Raw genomic sequence first — 20,661 nt, forward strand, 5'->3', positions numbered from 1 at the left:
TTGAGAAGGTGGTTGTGAGCTGCCGCCTTGAACTGCTGCAGTCCCTCCACAGTGTATAGTACAAGGTAAGCTGTAAACAGGGGGCTGTGCATATTGCAGAGGTCAGTGGGCTGTATTCACTCTCATGCAAGCCGTCTTTCCCAGTGATGGATTGGGATTTAGACAAGGTCTACTGGGAGGGACATTAATTTCATAGTGTGCTGTACATTTTAGTGGGATGTACTATCTCTGGATTAAGGACCACCCAGATGCCTCCATATCGATAAAGTTAGCCATATAGCTATTTAACGCTTTGCTGAACCTTTTCAGGATAAGATTCCATTATTAATAATGTTAGAACCACATTATTATGTAATGGCTGATCTGGTACAGCAATTTGACTTCTTGGTTCTGTTTGGTTCAGTTATTTTACTTAGAAAATGACATTTTTAGCTATATAGGAAGAGCTTCACTGGGAACCAGGATCTGATTTTTCCGATTGTTATTTGTTTTTGCAGTAGACCCTAGTTCTTTATTTTCTTTTAAGATATAAATTCTCAGGATGGAGGCTGATAACTCAGCTGGCTAGCGTGTGGTTCAGAATAACACCAACAGAGCAAGTTTGATTCCAATGCCAGCTGAGGTAGACTGGGGACCCATCTCTGCCTGCCCCTGAGAGTGGGAGGCAATGGCAAACCAGCACTGGCAAAAACTGCCACGAAAGCAGCTCCGGATGAAGCATCAGCAGATAATGAGCCAAGGACCCGCCTTTGGGCACATGACGTGTGTGAGATATGGACATTGCTGTCAAGACTGGCATTTATTACCATTCCTGATTCCCCTGAGAAGTGGTGTTGAATGATGATTGTTCCAATTTTTCATGGTTATGCACTCAGTGTTTGCACTGCATGGTTCCTTTTTAAGATTGCTGTGTGGTGAATGTTGGTTGTGTGCAGCCTGCTTGTTACACAGCCTGGCACGTTCTGGACTGCTGTGCAGCTCAGCAGCTTAGAAGGAACGTTGGTGCTGAATTGCCTTCTTTACCACCCCTGTGGTTTTTTGTAACTGAGTGGTTTGCTAGGTCACACCAGTGGAAAGTTAAGAAACAACCATGTTGGGCTTTTTAAGATCTGGAATGCACCTGCCTGGGAGTGTGGTGGAGGCAGGTTCAATCGAGTCATTCAAGAGGGAATTGGGTTATTATCTGAAAAGGAAGAATGTGCGGGGCTACAGGGAGAAGGCAGGGGGATGGCACTAGGTGAGTTGCTCATTTGGAGAGCTGGTGCAAACAGGATGGGCCGAATGGCCTTCTGCATTGTAACCGTTCTGTGTGGGATGTGCGTCATGCATCGGCCAGACCAGAGGTAAGAACAACAGCTTTCCCTTCCCTAAAGGGCATTAGTGAGCCAGTTGGGATTTTTAACAACAATCCTACAGCTTCATTGTCATCTTTTCACTTCCCAATTTTCTTTTGAATTCAACTTCTCAAAAGAGCCAATGGAGGGATGTGAGCTCACGTTTTCTGGATTACTATTGCTGGTCTAGTACCGTATACTGAGAGATTAGTTTTCTGCAGGTGGTAATTTGCTAGTTTTGTGCAAACTGGCATAATTACCAAGGAACAATTATTTAAGCCAAGCAGGTGCTACGCATTCTTGAGGTGCTGCATGCCAGGTGAGATGCTGTGCGTACATATTTAATATTGGATTCCTGCCATTGCTGCCCTTTAGCAGACTGTGACCCATGGCTATGATTTTTGCCTCGCAGGTCGTCTTTGAGAAAGAGGGTGTGTTTCTGCACACAAGCACAAAACGGAATAATGACCAGGATACACTTATCCCCGGGGTAATTCGGATCCTCGAGAAGGTGAGCTGCATTGCAACTGTTCTGCAGTGAAGGGCTGAAAATTCCAACATTGCCGTGCGTTGAAATCCTAATGATAGCAAAGCAAGGTAACAGGAGCTAAGATGGCGGGCGGGGGGTGGTGGGTGGTGGGGGTAGAAGTAGAGGTAGAGGTGGAGACGGAGACTGGGCTGTGGGACTAAATTGGACAACTCTTTGAAAGAGTTAGCACAGGCACCTTGGGCTGAATGGGCTTCTTCTGTGCTGATATGATTCTATATATGCTGATAGCAGAGGAGCTTGCCTTTTCTTTCAAACTGGAGTGAAAGACTTCAGAGTTGTTATAAGGATTATTTGTTCTTGTTCTGTTTCCCAGGGTTCTGATACTGTGATGGATTGGACTCCAATCAGTGAGAGCCGAGAGCATCCTCAATTCCTGTACTCCAAGAAGGTAATTCTCTTGGGACCATGTGTACAGTACAGGCCTGTTAAGTTTTGGACTGAATATAAGAATGTAAGAAATAGGAGCAGGAGTAGGCCATTTGGCCCCTCGAGTCTGCTGCACTATCAGTATGATCATGGCTGATCTGATTGTGGCCTTAACTCCACTTTCCTGTTTGTCCCCTATTACCCTTGACCCCTTGTCAATCAAAAATCTGTCTAGCTCGGCCTTGAATATATTCAATGACCCAACCTCCACTGCTCACTGGGGAAGAGAATTCCAAACACAAACGTTCCTCCTAGTTGAAGAAATTCCTCCTCACCTCTGTTTTAAATGGAGACCCTTTATTTTGAAACTGTGCCCCCAGTTCTAGCTTCCTCCCAGCATCTACCCTGTCAAGCTCCCACATAATCTTTTATGTTTCAATAAGATCACCCCTGATTCTTCTAAACTCCAATGAATAGAGACCCAACCTGCTCAACCTTGATGTTGATTTGGACTAGTTAACTTTATATACACTGTTATGTAATGAGGGCTCATACCACTGAGAAATGTAACAGTTTTTACATTTATTTGTCAAGGCTGAGCACTCCCAGGTCAGCTCCAGCACAAGTTGGATGCAGTGTGAAGCTTCTGCTGCTGTGAGCTTATGGAACAAAACAATGCCCATGTCAACTAGCATTCTCCTGCACTTTCAACATAAGGTGCTTGATGAAGGGTTGTGGGGTGGCATCATGAAAACAGAAGCAAAGATGATGTTGGGAGCGATAATGCCAAAGCTTTGATGAGTTAAGTTTAAGGAAAGCATTAAAGGAACCAAAGAGAGAGGTGAAGAGTAAGAAGGCTTTTGGGGACACTTTGAGTCATAGAATGTTTACAGCACAGGAGCTATTTGGCCTGTCATGTCTGTGCTGGCTCTCCGCAAGAGCAACCCAGCCAGCCCCACTCCCTCTCCTTTCCTTCATAGTCCTACAATTTTTTTTCTGTTCAGATAAATATCCAATTTCCTTTTGAAAGCCACATTTGAATTTGTTTCCACCAGACTCTCGGGCAGTGCATTCCAGATCCTAAACGCTCGCTTCTCTTTGGCACTTTTGCCATTTGCTTTAAATCAGTGTCTTCTGATTCTCGACTCTTCCGTCAACAGGAAGTTTCTCCCTATCTACTCGGTCCAGACCCCTCAAATCTCCTCAATATTCTCTTCCCTAAGCAGAACAGCCTCAGCTGCTCTAATCTGTCCATGTAACTCAAGTTCTCATTCATTCATGTGAATCGTTACTGCGCTCTCTCCAATGCCTTTACAAACTTCTTAAAGTGCGGGGCCTTATTCTTTGTTTTCTCCTTCCATGTTTAACTTTCCCTAAGCAAAGCACTTCTTAGTCTTTTTGAAGAGAGTACAGCATAGTTCTCATGACCCTGACTCGACGCCATGTCACATTTAATTTATTTCTTCCTGTTCTCTCCCCTCACACTATCCTGTTCGTTTTCAGGATTCCACCGTAAATGGGGCCAGTCACACAGAGGAGGAGATGTTTGACCCAGGTTACGAACCAGATTGGGCCGTTATTAGCACAGTAGGAACCAGGGTGCGCCCACTGGAGGAATTACCTGGTGAGAGATGCTGGTTTATTATTAATGTCATGCATTCGTCTTATTTTTTGCCATGTGAATCTTGTTCTGGTCAAGGTGAAGCGTTGACACCGAGCATTGGGTATCACCATCAAGTACAGTGATGCCCAATATGTAAGAGATGCAAGGCAGAGTCCCAATGATGTGTCTCAGCTCCAACTTCGAGTACCCTGGCTGCATCACAAGTTGTTAGAGCACAGAGGCAGCTATTCTGTCCATCAAGCCTCCGCTGGCCCTCTACCAAGAGTTATCCAGTTTGTCTTTCCCTGCACCTCTGCAGTTTTCTCCCCTTCAAGTACTTATCCAATTCCCTTTTGAAAGTTACCATTGAAACTGCTTCCACCGCCCTTTTGGACAGTTTGTACCGGATCATTACACCTCGCTGCGTCTTTTTTTAAAAAAATATTTCCATGTGCCCTTTGGTGCTTTTGTCAATTATCTTAAATCCACCTCCTCTGGTTGCCAAGTTTCCCAGTGGAAACAATTTCTATTTATCTACTTTATCGAAACCTTTTATAATTTTAAACAGCTATACTATATCTCCTTTCAGAGTATGAAATCTCCTGGTTTCTCTGAAAGGGATTGGGAGCAATTTGTAATGTGGGAAGTTACCATTAGAAACTGGATGCATAAGCTTCTTAAAGCTACATTAGAATGGAAAGCACATGTAAAAGTTCTCTTTGAAGAAAGAGTATCTCAAGAGTCTTTTACTGAGGGCAGTGCTTTTGTAAGTTTTACAGGCAGCAGGAAGGCAGAGTCAGTAAGGATGTAATTGTCAGAGCAATCCATTCGTTTTAAAGTTCATGTGCGTTGTAGGTTATAAATACAGATATAGACATATCGATTAACTCCTTACAAGTTACAGATCTGTTGGACACCGGGCATTCTGTACAGAATGCCACCAGCCCCAGTTAGATAAAAAGAGATTCTTCTCCTCCAGTTCTGTACCCGAAGGCAGCTCCGACCAACAGTGCTGTGATCTTCACCACAGACAGGGCAAGGAGGCAGGTCTAGAATCCACCCCAGCCGGAACAGGGATCAAACCCAGTGTTAAAAGCAAAATACAGCGGTTGCTGGAAATCTGAAACAAAAATCGCTGGAAAAACTCAGCAGGTCTGACAGCATCTGCGGAGAGGAACACAGTTGACATTTCGAGTCCATATGATTCTTCATCAGGCCGTGTTGTTGGTCTGATCTGATCTGCCACAGCCATCCAGACAACTGAGTCAACCAGCACCACACCCCCTTACAGGGAGCCTGAGTAGCTGTGGCTCATTCACCTTTTACATGCATGTTGTAGCCTGGAGCTATGGATAGTGATGGTAGGGGCTTCACTTCCTTTTCATCACATGGCTGACCAGGAATCTCTCCCACTCTTACTGCCTGCTGTTGGCGTGTGTTGGGAGGATTTACGAGTTAATACTCCAATCTGTTTGGCCAGGTAATGAACACACCTTCCTCTGGCCATCACATCTTGGGGTGGGACTGGAATCTGGAACTTCTGGCTCAGAGGCAGTGATGCTGACCACTGCATCACAAAGACCTCCATAAAAGGGATGGATACCAAAACTTTCTCATTCAGGTACCGCCATGTGTCAGGCAGAAGTTTCAGAGAGCTCTCACTTATTAACTCAGGTAATGGTAAATTGGCAGCGCATTAGTTAAAGGAGATAATTTATACAGCTCGGGGAGGGGAGTGTGTAATTGAGCCCAACAGGCCTGGTAGACCCCCTATGCCATTAAAATTAACCACAATTCCAGTGCATTAGAGAACAGGATCAGGCTGGGCGGTGAGGTCCCATGTTGTCAAACAGCATGCAACCCATTCCTATTTGGGTTCTTGCCTGAAGGAAAGCTACTGTGTGACATGCCTGTGGGGACATGTGGAGCTGCTCTGAAAAGCGTTGGCTCCTGTTGGACGTATTTTGTGCAGTAGCTGGCTCATTCACTTACTCCTTTTTCTTTACTTATGTTTTCTGTTTGGCAAGCCACCCTTGGTTGAGTGTGATTTTGTTTCTCTCTGAATTGCAATTAGCCACAGTCCCAACTACTGAATTTGGTGCAATAACTCATGGACCTAAGAGGGTTGGGTTAGAGTAGGAACAGTCAAAGCTGCGAGGTCCCATGTGGTCAAATAGCCTGCAAACAGTTCCCGTTTAGGCTCGTGCATGAAGGAAGACCACTTATGTGATTAGCCTGCAGGGACCTATGGAGCTGCCTTTTTGGAAGAGAAGGCAACAATATTGACCAAAAACAAATTGTATGTGTTCTGTGCAGGGGCTGACTTGATGGGTTGAATGGTTCCTTTTCTTTATCTATGCTTTGTTTCTGTTAGACAAGCCATCCATGGCTGAGTGTGGTGTTTGGTTTTTGTCTGTCCCTCAGCTGCAACCCAGTGCTCCGGAACATCCAGCAAGTGGGCATTCTCTCTCAGTCTGTCTGAACTCAAATCCATCCGGAAAAACAAGCCCGGCCTGGGCTGGTCGTACCTCATCTTCATCAGCAAAGATGGCATCTCCTTCCCAGCTCTTCACTTCCACGCCGGTGGCACCAGAGCCTTACTCAAGTGCCTGTGTAAATACGTAGTGCTGGCCACGTGAGTATATAACACCTCCCTTTCACACCTGCCCCTGGAGTGCTTGCTGCAATAGCGCAGTCGCTGTGCCTGGACTCCTGCTTTTACAACCAGGCGGTTTTACAATCTACAACTTGGCAGTGAAACGTCACCGTAAAGTCCAGCGTGTAAGCCGCCTCTTTGTCTGTTGAACCTCACTGTTCGGGGCCTCTCCAGGACCCGTGTTGCTTTCATTGGATAGAGTCAAGTCCTATTCTGAAACACCCCAATCGAGTAACAGGGACTGAGGATAGGGAGAGGAAAAATTGTTCAGGATTGCCACTCCTGGCTGCTGCCTAGTGACCCGCCCCCAATCCCCCAGAGTCTTGTAGCAATCGACAGTTGCTTTATATTTTATCTGATCCCTGTCAATAGCCCCAGCACCATTCCCATTGATGAAGAGGATTGATGTCAGAGTTCATGGGGAATGTTGGGCTTGACTGCACACCTTGCAGTCCTATAGTCAATAACGTGTTCTAGCAGCAGTCAGTGTGATGGTTTTCCAACGGCAGTTATTGATTCTGTTTTTGTCAGTTCCAAGAAGGACCCTCGTCTTTATCTGGTCTACTCTCATGATTCTCACGCTTTGTCCCAATCCTTTGACGAGTTGCAGCTATTCGATGAGCATTCTTCAGATTTGGTGTCTGTGAGTAATTTTCTCTGCTTGATTTTTTTTTCTTTTTGGTTGGTTTAATCAATATCGGTTTAACGAGAGCTCGGAGAATGCTCTCCAGCCTTCCCTGTACTTGTGGATTGGGTCATCCACAAACCAGCGGCGTTACGTGTACACAGTGCCGCTATTAAAATTAAACCATTGACGGTTAAATCTAGCGCTTATCAAGATGATGCTATTAATGTTCAGAAAGAACCGTTTCTACATTGGGGATCCTGTATCGACATCAAACATTCCCAGATCAGGAGCAAAACAGGTTAGAGGGATCAGATGGGGAGCAAAAGTGATACAGTTGAAGGTGTGTTTGGAAGGCATGTATGTACATATGTCACATGGTAAATAAGTTTGGTGAGCTGCAGCCTCAAGTTGACATGAGACTATGAAATGTTGATGATAACTGAGACCTAGCTTAAAGGGGAGGATTGGGATTTTGATACTCCTGACTTTAGGGATGATATCTAAGCATTTGAGGGGGTGGAGAAGAGATTTACAACGGGCTGCCTGGCCCTCTTTTGCTGTATCATTCCATGTGAAATGTATATTATTGAGTGTTGTTCTCTTTTTCTTCCACCCTCTCCCCCACCTCTTCCCCAGCGCTTTATACAAGACCCTTATGCTGCCACTTTCGGCAGCTTCTCCAAAGTGACCAACTTCCTGCGTGGAGCACTGCGGCCCCAAGATGGTCCCCGGCACCGTCCGCTGCGCGAGATGGCGAGCGGGCTGGACTTGGAGCAGCAGGACGAGCCGGGCTTCGAGGTCATCACCTGTGTAAGTGTCCAACCCCTGCTGCGCTGACAGGAAATGTGACCCGTTGTATGGATATACTTCACAAGATGGTGAGGGAGCTAGGGGAGAGAGAAACACTTCGGAAAATCACTCCACAGGGAATCTCCAGGTCAGAGTTTGCAAACACAACTGAGATAGGAAAATTGAACAAGTGCTGACATAAACACAAGAATTAGAAGCAGGAGTGGGCCATTCAGCTCTCGAACCTGCTCCGCCATTCATAAGATCAAGTAACCCGGTTGTGGTTTCAACTCCACTTTCCTGTCCACCTCCATAACCCTTGACTCCCTTGTCAGTCAAAAATCTGTCTAACTCGGCCTTGAATATATTCAATACCCTGGTCTCCACTGCTCTCTGGGGAAGAGAATTCCATGGACTTAAAACCCCCCGAGAGGAGAAATTCCTCCTCATCTCTTTCTTAAATGGGAGACCCCTTTGTTTTAAACTATTTTTGTCTCCTAGATCCCCTCACAAGATGAAACATCCTCTCAGCATCCACCTTTTTGTTTAAAAAGAAGATGCATAGTAAATTGCTGCTTTGAGATACTGCATTCCCTCCCTCCCCTCCTAAACAATCCTAACCCAGCTATTTTCCAACTGAGGATCAGTTGTAGTTGGAGAGATGACGCTGAACCCTTTGGAACTGTCAGTGTCCCCTTTGGCTTTTCAGCAGCAAGGGGTTGGGACTGCAGAGCTGCAGCCTGCTCACCACCAACAGTAGGGAAAGTGCTGTGAGGGCAACTGCTTCAGATTCATTTATCTGTGTCACTCAGTCCCCTCTTGCTTCAGTGATTTGTGCTTTAGAACTACTGCTGAGAGGCAATATGGGAGCAGATGTCATGTTTGGTGAGTGATGCCACATCCACGGAGCAAGTCTTTATGATGCTGCATGCGGAATTTTACAGACAAGGTAACCGCAAAAAAGCAGGTCATTCAGTCCAACAGATCTGTGCTGGCATTTGTTCTTCACTCAAGCCTCCTCCCTTCCCTTTCATCTAACTCCATCAACATAACATTTCATTCCTTTTCTCCCTGATGTATTTACCTACCTTCCCCTTAAATGCATCTCTGCTATTTGCCTCAACTAATCCTTATGCAAGTTAAGTTCCAAATTCTCGCCACTGGGTAAAGAAGTTTCTCCTGATTGGGTTCATTATATTTGTGACTCAGTTTTGCTTTCGCCCACAAATAGAAATTTCTTCTCTGCATTTGTGTTATGAAACCCCTGCATAATTTTAAAGACCTCTGTCAGGCCAGCCCTCAGCCTGGAGGTGAAGCATCAAAGGCTGCACACAGTCCATTGAAGTTCGAATTTTTCATTTCACGGTATCCTTCAAAGCTACTGTCGAAGCTGATACCATCTTGGATTGGCCACTGAGCTTTTTCCTGTTTGAAAGCTGAGTTAGTAGAAGCAAGGATGGAGTCTTTAGAGTGTTGGGCCAATCCTTTGTACTACCGGGCTCAGTAATTCTTCCCGGCCATGGATTACTGATTGGGTTTCCACTGATGTTACTGCCGATCCCTTGCATTGTCTGGTTGCACAGTAACATCCCCATGATTGCTTCAGCAATTAATATTCACAAAGAAAAGCAGTAGAGAACTGCTCTGCAACCATTCTCGCCTGATAACTCTGTCCCTTGAGACAGTGAGTAATAATGGGCCATCCAGACCATGAAAGTCCCATTGTCTTGAATTGAGTTTGTCGATCCTGGCTAAGGCAATGATAATTGACCACAGTGGACCTGGACCTGAGAGGGAAGAATTGACCACGATTTCTGCTTCTTGTTTACTGTCCTGTGACAGCCTGTCATGTCCCACAATGACAAAGCTTCAGCATCTTTCTGCTGAAGTCTTAAGGTGACCCGAATGGGCTTCCTCATCCACAATTATCTTGTTTGGAACTTTGAAGTGAACCCAGCTCGACTCTGATGCCGCTCAAGCTAGAGCAACCTGTCCATTCATCGGTCATCTTGTAGACGTAGCACCACAAGAGGACTGTGATGGCCTCCCGCTTTACAAAGGATATAGAGAAGGTGCAGTAAAGATTTACAAGGATGGTACCAGAGCTGGGAGGTATCAGCTATCAGGAAAACCTGAACAGGACGTTGCTCTCTCCTCTATGGAAGAGGAGTACGAGAGGTGATCTGATAGACAGCTTTAAAATTATGAAGGGGTTTATTAGGTAGACATGACAAAAGGTGGTTCCACATAAGAGGAAGGCCAAAACTAGGTGACCATAAACATAAGACAGTCACTAATAGGAAATTCAGGAGAGATTTATTTATGCAGAGAGTGGTGAGAATGTGGAACTCACCACCACAGGGAATAGTTGAGGCATATAGCATGGATGCATTTAAGGGGAAACTAGATAAACACGTGAGGGACAAAGGAATGGAAGGAAATGTTGATAAGGTGAGATTGGGAGGAGGCTTGTGTGGAACATAAACACCAGGATTGACTAGTTGGGCCAAATAGCCTGTTTCTGTGCAGTAAATTCAATGTAATATGAAAAGGAAGGAGATGAAGCAGAAATGTCCTGCTGGCAGCTTTCATTTGATTTAAATTTTTAAAGAGAGATTTTCCCTACTCTTTTCGCGCCCCCCCCTCCGCCTAAGATCTTTCTGACTTTTTTTTGCAGCAAGCTGATCTGGGCCAGAGGCCCACTGTACAGAGGCAGGAGACTCTAACAGCAGTGGAGTGGGAAAAACATCTGGACCCAGAGGGAAGAGTTCATGATGTGGAAGAATTGAAGAAAAAGATTTTCCAAGGAGTAGGTGAATTCATTCGTTAGTTTATATATTGATCTCTAAAGCTTTTCATGCCATCACAGTGAATTACTATAAAGTTGGAAATTCAAATCGTTCTGTAACTTGGCAACATAAACAACAAAGCAGAAATTTGGTGTTATTTTTAAATTGAATTATTGAAGTTAGCAACTTTTGAGTTAAGAGGGACAATACTGGCTAATAAAGAGAAGGGTAGTTCTGTGGCTCAGTGAGTGGATGCTCACCTAATCAGATGAATGTGGTATTGTCCCCTGATAGGTGAGAGATGTAGCAGGATGACTCCGTCAGGGAAGAGGAGGAGTAGGTGGAAATTCCCAGGATGTTTTTTTCTCAATAAAAAGGAAGGTGCTAAAGGTAGAAGTGACACTTCGAAAATTGAGGTATTTTTCATTGTAATAAAGTTGGGCACATGAAGTCAGTGTGTTGGAAATTACAGGGAAAACCTGTTGGGACTATTGGGTGCAGAAAAGTACTGTGGGTTCTGAGGTTCAGGCACAGGAAAAAACAGTGGTTTGTGTACAGGTAAAACAGGAAGAATTGGTAAGAAGTGGGGATGTGTTCTCAATTTACCCAAGGGAGTTCTGAGGACAAGGTTGCAAAAGTGTTTACAGATTTTGTATGTGAAGGGGAAGCCTTTCCATGTGCACGGGGTGGAGCAGGTAAAGATCTTAAAATTTTAAGAAACACAGGGGCTAGTCAATCCTTAATGTTGTGGGATAGTGATATTTGTTGTTCGGAGGGAGTATTGCAGGAACAGCTGTCAGAAGTGCAAGGCTATTCAGATGGCGCTTATTACTAACCACTTAACCTGCAGATTATACATGTGGCTGGACAAGAAAATCTAATTGCAGATGCATTGTCAAGAGTTTGAAGCTCAAAGAGAAAATTGGACATTTGAAAACCTGGCTGCGGTGTTTGGATTAGTTTTTCTAAGTGTTTGTGTGTGTGTGTATGTGTGGGATTTAATTGAATTGGAAACAGCTAGCCTGGTGGCTTTATCAACAAGCAGCTAGGCTTGAAATGCTAAATTTGTAAACATGGCTGAAGTGTTAGAACTTGAGGTGTGAGGAACATTTGCATTTTTAGATAAATTAAGTTAGGTTGAATTTCAAAGAGATGGTGGGATGTTACACCTAGCCAGAAGAAGCTGAGCCAAACTATGTTAGTTTTTCCCAAAGGTTACTGATAATGTAAATCTTTACTTTTCTCATAAAATTAGTACTATGAAAGTTGCAAAAACATATGGGAATGATGGAATTTGCATTAAAAAGGGAGAAACCTGTATAAAGGAGATGAGGCTATATGTAAGAGGAGAAGGAATTCTAAGATCTAACACAAATGTGAAAAGCCTCCAGCCTCTGCATCAAGTTGCTGTCTACAGGAACCGAAGCTGAGGAAACTCGCTTTGAAACTCAGTGCCCAGGGTGTTGTGCACTTTGCCTGGGTCTGTTTAAATCTTTCTTTTATTGTTGCCTTAATGGGGGTGTAACTGGGAGTCAGATTAGTTTAGAGTTTTAGGAGTTACTTTCATAGTGATTTGTAGACTTATGTTTGTGCTTGAAGTCTCTTCTTTCGTTAATAAATGTTTAATTTAGTTTTCTAAAAACCTGTGAAGTCACGGTAGTCTTATCACTTCTTCTGAATTCAAATTGCAAAACAACTGTGACCGGGTGATCAAGTTTCCCTCGTGGATTTGATCCACCTGGCGCACACATCATCTGCCACATCATAACACCGGATATAAATTGAGAACAAATTGAGTAGTAGATGGGCTGTGAATCAGCAATGCACGCAAACCATGGTTCAGAGAAGGAAAGAACAAGCCTAACCTCAGTGCTGTGGGGCAGGGGAGTTGTATGCCTAATGGTACTGTCTCCTCTGGTTCAAGCCCGAAATCTGGATTTGAGCCTGAAATCTGACAATTGTGCAGCACAGAAGGAGACCATTCAGCCTAACTCCATACATTAAAAAATGTCTCCGCTTTCTCTCTTCTCCATCCCCCGCCCACTCCGTTTCTTCTGTCAATTAGCTTAACTTTCATCCAACACCACCAAAACAAATCTGGGATTTATCTCATTGCTGTTTATGGGTCCTGGCTGTGCATATATTGACTGACACGTTCCAAAAGTGACTCCACTTCAAAAGTGCCTCATTGGCTGTAAAGTGTTTTGGGACCGACTGACGTTTTGAAAGGCACTATATAAATGCAATTTCTTTCTTTCACTACTGGCATTCTGGAATTTTCTGTTGTTGCCACATTCATTATGGGCCACCTTATACTAGATGGTGAAACTCTGCAGGAGGCTAAATCCTCTGCAGGTTAGTAATTGAGATGCCCACATCCTCTATGTATAATATTTAATTTTTCACTGCTGTCATTTAGACACATTGGCCACAAATACGCCCTGGAATGATACAGCACAGAAAGAGGCCATTTGGCCCATCTCTTTGAAAGAGCTGTACAATTGGATCCATTCCCCTGCTTTCTCCCCATAACTCTGCAGTTTTCTGTCCTTCAAGTATTTACTCAATTCTGATTTGAAAGCGAGTGCTTCCACCCTCATTTCAAGCAGCACATTGCAGGTCCCAACAACTCGCTGCATTAAAAACCAAATTCTCCCCAGCGCCACCCTGCATCTTCTGCCAATTATTTTAAATCTATGCCCCTGGTTACCAACCCTTCTGCCACTGGAATCAGCTTCTCCCCATTTACTCTATCAAAACCCCTTACTGGCCAATTTATTCACTGCTCCTTTAATCTCCTCTGCCAGGGACTGTGCCACAGCATCCGTCGGGAGGTCTGGAAGTTCCTGCTGGGATACTACCCCTGGGACAGCACAGCTGAGGAACGCAAAGCTGTGGTGAAGCAAAAAACGTAAGGAGCAATTCCACTGCGCCTTTTATTACTAGTATATGAACGTTCAACTGTTATCGAAGTGCAGAGGTGTATCCTTATAGATGCTCCAGTTAATTAGAGGGGTGACAGAATTCGTGGTAATGAATTTGCTTAACAGACCCAGTTTGGAATTGAGTTTCATTTGAGTCCACATTTATGGGATGAAAGTTTACTCTAATTCTCCGCTAACTGTGAAGATCCTACGTGTAGCATAGAGGGAGGCCTGTCGAGCTCTGAGCTGGTGTGAATCCATAGCATCAAGCGCCTGAGTTCAGAGCGAATTGACACCAATTGGGTGGTTTTACAACAGCAATAATTTGTGTTCAACAACAGCAATAATTTGTGTTCAACGTAGTAAAGCGACCCAAGGTGCGGCACAGGAGTGTTATCCAACAAACTCTGACGCTGAGCCGTATAGGGAGATATCAGGCCAGGTGACTAAAAGATTGGCCAAAGAGGTCGTTTTTAAGGAGCCTCTTAAAGGAGGAGAGTGAATCTGAGAGGCAACGGGTGAGAATTCCAGAGCTCGGGGCCCAAGTGGCTGATGGCAGAGCTACCAATGGAGGGGCCGATTAAAATCGGGATGTGCAAGAGGCCAGAGGAGCATAGAGGGTTGTTGGCCTGGAGGAGGTTACAGAGAAAGGGAGGGGTGAGGCCATGAGGGATTGGAAAACAGTGATGAGAATTTTAAAATTTTGCACAGAAAGCTGAATGCTGGTTGGGGGCAGGGTGGGTGAGGCACAGAGGAAGCACTAAAAAGACTGTGTTCGAAAGAGTGGAGAGAGTCTATTGCCTTGACTCACATTGTGAATGAGCTGCGAGTCCTTGTTTTTGGGATGGTGCAACTTTACCCCTCTCTCTAACCCATGTTATTTCTGACCTGGGAACGCTGGAACTGGCAGCATCGATTAATTATTGCCTTCTCTTGCGATCACCCTGGTCACTCACTTTGATGTGTTCCCCTTGCCTGCCCCATTCTGGCCAGGCTAAGTAAGATGCACCCGCAAGTTTCAAACTCCTGGCATCTTGAGGGAATCTTTTCCACTCCCTCCCCCACGCTGCACGAGCTTGTGTTTTTCTCTGGCTAACTCACCTGCGTTCTTTCTTTAGGGATGAGTATTTCCGGATGAAACTGCAGTGGAAGTCGGTGACTGAGGATCAGGAGCGCCGGAATTCCCTGCTGCGAGCATACAAGAGCCTGATTGGTGAGTTTATTTGGAGAGATGAGTGGACTTTTAAATCAGTCTGCAGCAGTCAGAGATCCAGTCCAGAACTCCCCACTTGGTGAGTCACTTGCAAGCAGCCCCTGCCAAAGGGCCACCTCTGACTAATGGTCTCCTGGGGAAATAATGCTGAGCAACAGCTACCATGACCACCAAACCCCAGCAAAGATCACTGGACACTCAACAGCTTCGCAACAGGATGCGATTGAGAATTGCATGCTGCTGCGGGGGAGCCATTAGTCCAGTAGTGGAGATGTTCTTGGAAAAGAGAAGGTTGAGGGTAAATTTGATAGAGGTGCTCAAAATCATGAGGAATTCAGGTAGAGTAGGTAGAGGGAAACTGTTTCCTTTGGTAGAGAACCAGACGACAGTGATGCAAGGTGATTAGCAAAAGGACCAAAGGCGACATGAGGGTAAAACTGTTTTACGCAGCAAGTGGTTAAGATCTGGAATGCACTATTTGAAACAATGGTGGAGGCAGACTCGATCGTGGCTTTCAAAAGGGAATTGAATAAGCACCTGAAGGGAGAAATATTTTCAGGACTACAGGGGAAAGGGGAGTGGGACTCGCTAAGTTGCTTTTGCAGAGAGCCCACATGTGCTCAATGGGGCGAATGGCCTCCAGTGCTGTAACCATTCTCTGATTCGATAAAACGTAGGTTGAAAGTCCTCGAGTGTGAGTGCCAGGAAACCGGTGATTGGAAGTAAAGCTGCTGAACTCTTGCAACGTTTATTTCTTTTCTGTTATTAGCGGGTTGTGGATATCACTGACACGGTTGCAGTGATTGCAATTATTGTGAAAGTGGTAATGAACCACCATCTTGTGTAACTGAAATGCTTCCCATGATGGTGTTCCTATGGGATGCATGTCATATGAGACTCCTATGAATGTGACCCCCAGCTTAATACTCCTGAATACACGCATCATGATTGGCACATATTCAGTGCTTTAAGGGTTCAATGCACAACCCGAGTGCAGGCTCCTTTTAAGGGTTTTGCGTGGTACAATCAAGTTAGCCCATTGGATTGAGCATCTGTATACAGTGCCCGTCAGATGCAATAAATCGAGCTCCCAGATCATAGCTCCCAGGCACCCCCACCATGGGCCTCAAATATAAAGCAAGTAGCCTGGTTCAGCAGGCCCCAGTCCCCAGTTTGATTGGAGCAGACAGGTCCCAATCTGAGACGGAGATCTGGTCTGCTTCGGGTGCCGTGGGTCGGAAGTTGCCAATCACCTAAGGTGTCTGTGTGTACCAGGCCTGTTGTAGAAACACAACTTGAACCCTGGTTGAAACCTGGAACTCAACACAATCTGGAAATCCAGTCTGGGGAGGGGGGGGGCCTGTGAGTCTGCATGGTTAAACATTCAGGCTTCGTTTGGAAGACTGAACGCTGAAATTGCTTCTCATCCACAGAACGGGACGTCAGCAGGACCGATCGCAACAACAAGTTCTACGAGGGGAACGACAACCCAGGCTTGGTGCTGCTGAATGACGTGTTGATGACTTATTGCATGTACAACTTTGATCTGGGTAAGTTCCTGCTTTGTCTCCTCATGCACCATGGGTTACTGACTGGGGCCATCTAGTGGCACCAAATTAGAACAACATGGTTATACAACACCTTTTAAAATGGTAGAGTGCTTCTCAGCAGCATAATTAAACAAAAATTACCACTGAGCCACATGAGGTACTACCATAGGCGAACAAAAGCTTGGTCAAAGAGGTAGGTTTTAAGGAGAGCGAGGCGGAGAGGTTTAGGGAGGGAATTCCAGAGCTTTAGAGTATGGAGACAACTGGAGGAACAGCTGCCAATAGTGGAGCAATGGAATTCGGGCAAACACAATTGGTCGGAATGCAAAGAACTTTAAATTTCAGGCACTGGTGGGTTGGGGTACCAATGTAGGTTAGAGAGCACAGTGGGTGCTGGGTGAACGGGACTTGATGTAACCTATAACACAGGCAGCAAAGCTGTGGATGAGCTCGGGTTTATGGAAAGTTGATGTTTTGGAGGCTGACCAGAGGAGTTTTGGGCATTTGTTACCTACTTTAATCTTAGAATTAGTTTGAAAGCAAGAAAAAGAAAGGTTTATGTTTATATGGTGCCGTGTGCCTTTTAAAACCCCTTCACTGATAATTGGCCTATATTAACTCAACACCGCCCCTCCCTTAATTGCATTTTACTACTGTCCCAGCACGCCTAACAATGGCTTTTCCATGCCACTCCTGCACAGTTATCTCATCCTAGCATGTCCCCCCACCCCACATCTACATGCTGTCCAGCGGTGGCAACTTATTTAGACACAGGGCATTTGCTTTTGTCTGGGTGCTGTTGAAGCATCAGCATCACTCACAAGCCTGACCATTTTTCCCACTCATAACATGAATGACCCAGAATTTCTTCCAACACTCTGCAAGTTCAAAGCCAACCTGTTCAACTTCTGATAAGAGACTCTGCACTCCTCCCTCGCACCATTTCAGTCCTCCTACTTGGTTTCTTGCTCGGGCTGAATCCAAAGATCCAATCTTCTGGTGAGCGGTTTGACCCTTAGCTCGGGTTCAAACCCTTCTGAGTAAACTCCCAACTCATTCTGTCTAGTGCTAGCTCCCACTAGCTCACACTCCCCTATCAGACTGGTGCGAGCTGATCTCCACTGTTCATTGTCCACTTCCAGGCTTTCTTTGTCAAGCATTTACTAAACCAAAGGCACCATATGAATGCAAGCTATCATAGAGGCTGACACAATGACCATTCTGCACACAAACACCAAACGAATCTCACAGACACAAATGAAACAAACAACTAATTTTTGGTGTTACTGTTTGAGGTAGGAATGTTGGTAGGCCTAGTCAGCTCTGTACAACATGTTGCTCACTTAGTTATCATAGAAGCACAGAATGAGGTCATTCAACCCACTGTACCTGTGCTGGCTCTTTGAAAGAGCTAAACATATTAGTCCCACTCTCCCTGCTCTCCCCACACTCTGGCAAATCTCTCCTTTTTCAAGCATTTACCTAAATTCCTTTTGAAAGATATTGAATCTGCTTCCGCTACCCTTTCAGCAAAGCATTCCAGGTCACAGCAATTCACTGCATAAAAATATTTCATCTCTCCTGTGGCTCTTTTGTCAATTATCTTAAATCTGTGTCCTCTGATTACTGACCCCTGTATCACTGGAAACTGTTTCTCCTTATCTAGTCTATTAAAATATTTTAATAACATAAATTTTCCCTTGATCTTGCCTGTTATAGGAACAGTCCCAAACTTCTCTAGCGTTTTCACATAACTGAAGTCCCCCATTCCCGATACCATTCTTAAATCTCCACTGCACCCTCCCCACAAGCTGCTGTTGTGTTTGTTCTGCAGGTTATGTTCAGGGAATGAGTGATCTCCTCTCGCCAATACTGTACGTTACGCAGAACGAAGTCGACTCCTTCTGGTGTTTCACGGGCTTCATGGAACAAGTGGTGAGTGCTTTTCATGCCGTGAATATTCTGCTTCACCAGGAAGAACTTGAACAGAAGGGAAGACTTTTGTATTTGTTTAGTGCCTTGCGCAAGCTCAGCATCTCCCAAAGTGCTTGACAGCAATGAAGTATTTTTTGAAGTGTAGTCACATGTTGTAATGTAGGAGCAGGGTAGCCTGTACAAGTCCATTCTGTAGTATAAGAGTCTGGCACATATAGGGTTAACGAGGGTTTGTGTACAGTACCACCCATACAGCTCTACCCGACACTAGACTGACCCCTAAGTGCAGATCATGTATTTGCTTACATCACTGTGGTGGGTACTATACTCAGTCTCGCATTAACCTTATAAGTGCCAGACCCTAAACCAACACCCATGACGTGTGGTACATCGTTCAGGAGGTCTTAATGAAGTCTTTGTAGTCTTAAGTAGGTTAACTGTATATATTTATTAACTACAAGAACTCTGTACATATATGCAGTAAAGGTTTAGGCCAGGAGCTATCTCCATGCTTGCTTGTGCACACGGCTCTGTCCTACTAGACTGACCCCTAGGTGCAGGTCATGTGTTCTCTCACATCACTCTGTGGGTGGTACTGTACTCAGCCCTTTTAACCCTATAAGTTCCAAACCCTTAATCTACACATTCCACAAGTGCATGTCTTGCTTAAGTGAATACAATAGAGCCCAACCCTCAGAACAAGTGAGATGAGGGTCCAATACTTGTATCTCAATATACCAACAGCTTGGCCTTCTCATTCATTCATTCATATTTAGCTCTTTAAGGGTAATTAAAAAGAAGTAACAATAGAAGTACAGGTTATGTGAAAACCAAACTGAAGTCGTTTAAGTTATCTGAACCTCTCAATTCACTCCTGGATAATGATAATTTGCAATATTTTTGGGAAGGTTCTATTCTGTTCTTATTAGGTATAGAATTACCAATTGTGAACGTCTATTGCTGGTATGTGATATAATTAATGCTGGATAGTCAATGTGTATTGTGAAGCTCTATGTAGCCAGTGCACATTAGGTGGTTTTCTTTTTCTCTTTAACCCCTGGTCTTCAGGAGCACAATGTGTCATTGGAAATCTGAAATAAAAACCAAAAATGCTGGAACTACTTAGCAGGTCTGGCATCATCTGTGCAGAGAGAAACAGTGTTTACATTTCAGTTTGATGACCTTATCCCCAGTTCTGATGACATGCCATTGACCTGAAGGGTTAACTCTGTTCCTTTCTCCACGCTTGCTGCCAGACCTGCTGAGTATTTCCAGCATTTTCTCTTTTCATTTATCGCTTTCGGGTGTACCCCCGATTAAAGTGAGGCACTAATTCTGAGCAAACGGTTTGAACTCCGGTTACAGGCTGTGTATGTTTTTTTGACAGTAGATTCTGACCGTCACAGTGCAGTGTTAACCGGCTGTCTCTTATCTCTGGTCACAGCACCGTAACTTCGAGGAGAGTCAAGAGAGCATGAAGGAGCAGCTGGAGAAGTTGGCCCTACTCCTGAGAGTGCTGGATTCAGCCCTCTGTGATTTCCTAGGTTCGTGAGTTACGCCAGCAGCCTGCTCTCACTAGCACTTGTATTTTTTTTTTTTGATGACTGTGACATTGCCATTTGAAATACACGCACTTTGTACTCTGCAAACTGTTTCTTAAATCAACACTTTTATCATCCATTATTTGTTATATATTTCACAAGTGCAAATAACTTCATTGGTGGAGGGGCTTGTGAGCCTGACATGAGGAAGTAGCCTCACGTACAAGTATATTCCAGAGTTTACGACCCAGAAATAGCTCATTCAGCCCACCCAGCCTATCCTGCCATCTATGCTCTACATGAGCCCCTCTCACTCCTTGTCATCTCACCTATTCCTTTCACCCTCATGTGCTTACTAGCTTCCGATTAAGTGCGTCAATGCTATTCGCCTCAGCTACTCCGTGTGTAGCAAGTTCCACGTTGTAACCGCTCTCTAGGTAAAGAAGTTTCTCCTGCATTCCCTTTTGAATTTGTTATTTTTATTACTACTTGTTGTTGGTTCAGTAAGTTGGGATCAGCTTCAGTCTCATGCTACATAAGAAATAAGAGCAGGCGTACATCATTTGGCCCTTTTTGAACTGGTTCTGCCATTCGATAGAATTATGGCTGATCATCTGTCTCCGCTATACCTTCCTGTCCTATTTCCATATCCCTTGGTTCCCTTAGTATCTAAGGATCTAGCAATCTCTGACTTGAATATATTTAATGACTGACCATGCACAGCTATCTGGCGTAGAGAATTCCAAAGAACCATACCCTTTGAGTGAAGAAATTTCTCCTCAT

The 20,661-nt window shown here is 44.7% G+C and overlaps 1 protein-coding gene across 2 annotated transcripts in view; it reads left to right on the forward strand.

Moving 5' to 3' along the window:
* The window catches only part of tbc1d17 (TBC1 domain family, member 17), a 34,731-nt gene that overhangs the window by 3,236 nt on the left and 10,834 nt on the right, over positions 1 to 20,661 (forward strand). For both annotated transcript variants that reach the window (XM_041177615.1, XM_041177616.1), the window contains 12 exons: positions 1,747 to 1,845; positions 2,198 to 2,272; positions 3,754 to 3,874; positions 6,278 to 6,488; positions 7,041 to 7,152; positions 7,774 to 7,947; positions 10,604 to 10,735; positions 13,523 to 13,626; positions 14,758 to 14,852; positions 16,286 to 16,402; positions 18,237 to 18,337; positions 19,782 to 19,881. In XM_041177615.1, coding sequence (XP_041033549.1) covers positions 1,747 to 1,845; positions 2,198 to 2,272; positions 3,754 to 3,874; positions 6,278 to 6,488; positions 7,041 to 7,152; positions 7,774 to 7,947; positions 10,604 to 10,735; positions 13,523 to 13,626; positions 14,758 to 14,852; positions 16,286 to 16,402; positions 18,237 to 18,337; positions 19,782 to 19,881 — 1,441 coding nt within the window. The remainder of the gene's footprint in view (positions 1 to 1,746; positions 1,846 to 2,197; positions 2,273 to 3,753; positions 3,875 to 6,277; positions 6,489 to 7,040; positions 7,153 to 7,773; positions 7,948 to 10,603; positions 10,736 to 13,522; positions 13,627 to 14,757; positions 14,853 to 16,285; positions 16,403 to 18,236; positions 18,338 to 19,781; positions 19,882 to 20,661) is intronic.

Source organism: Carcharodon carcharias, chromosome 31, assembly GCF_017639515.1.
Source record: "Carcharodon carcharias isolate sCarCar2 chromosome 31, sCarCar2.pri, whole genome shotgun sequence".
Classification (NCBI taxonomy): domain Eukaryota; kingdom Metazoa; phylum Chordata; class Chondrichthyes; order Lamniformes; family Lamnidae; genus Carcharodon; species Carcharodon carcharias.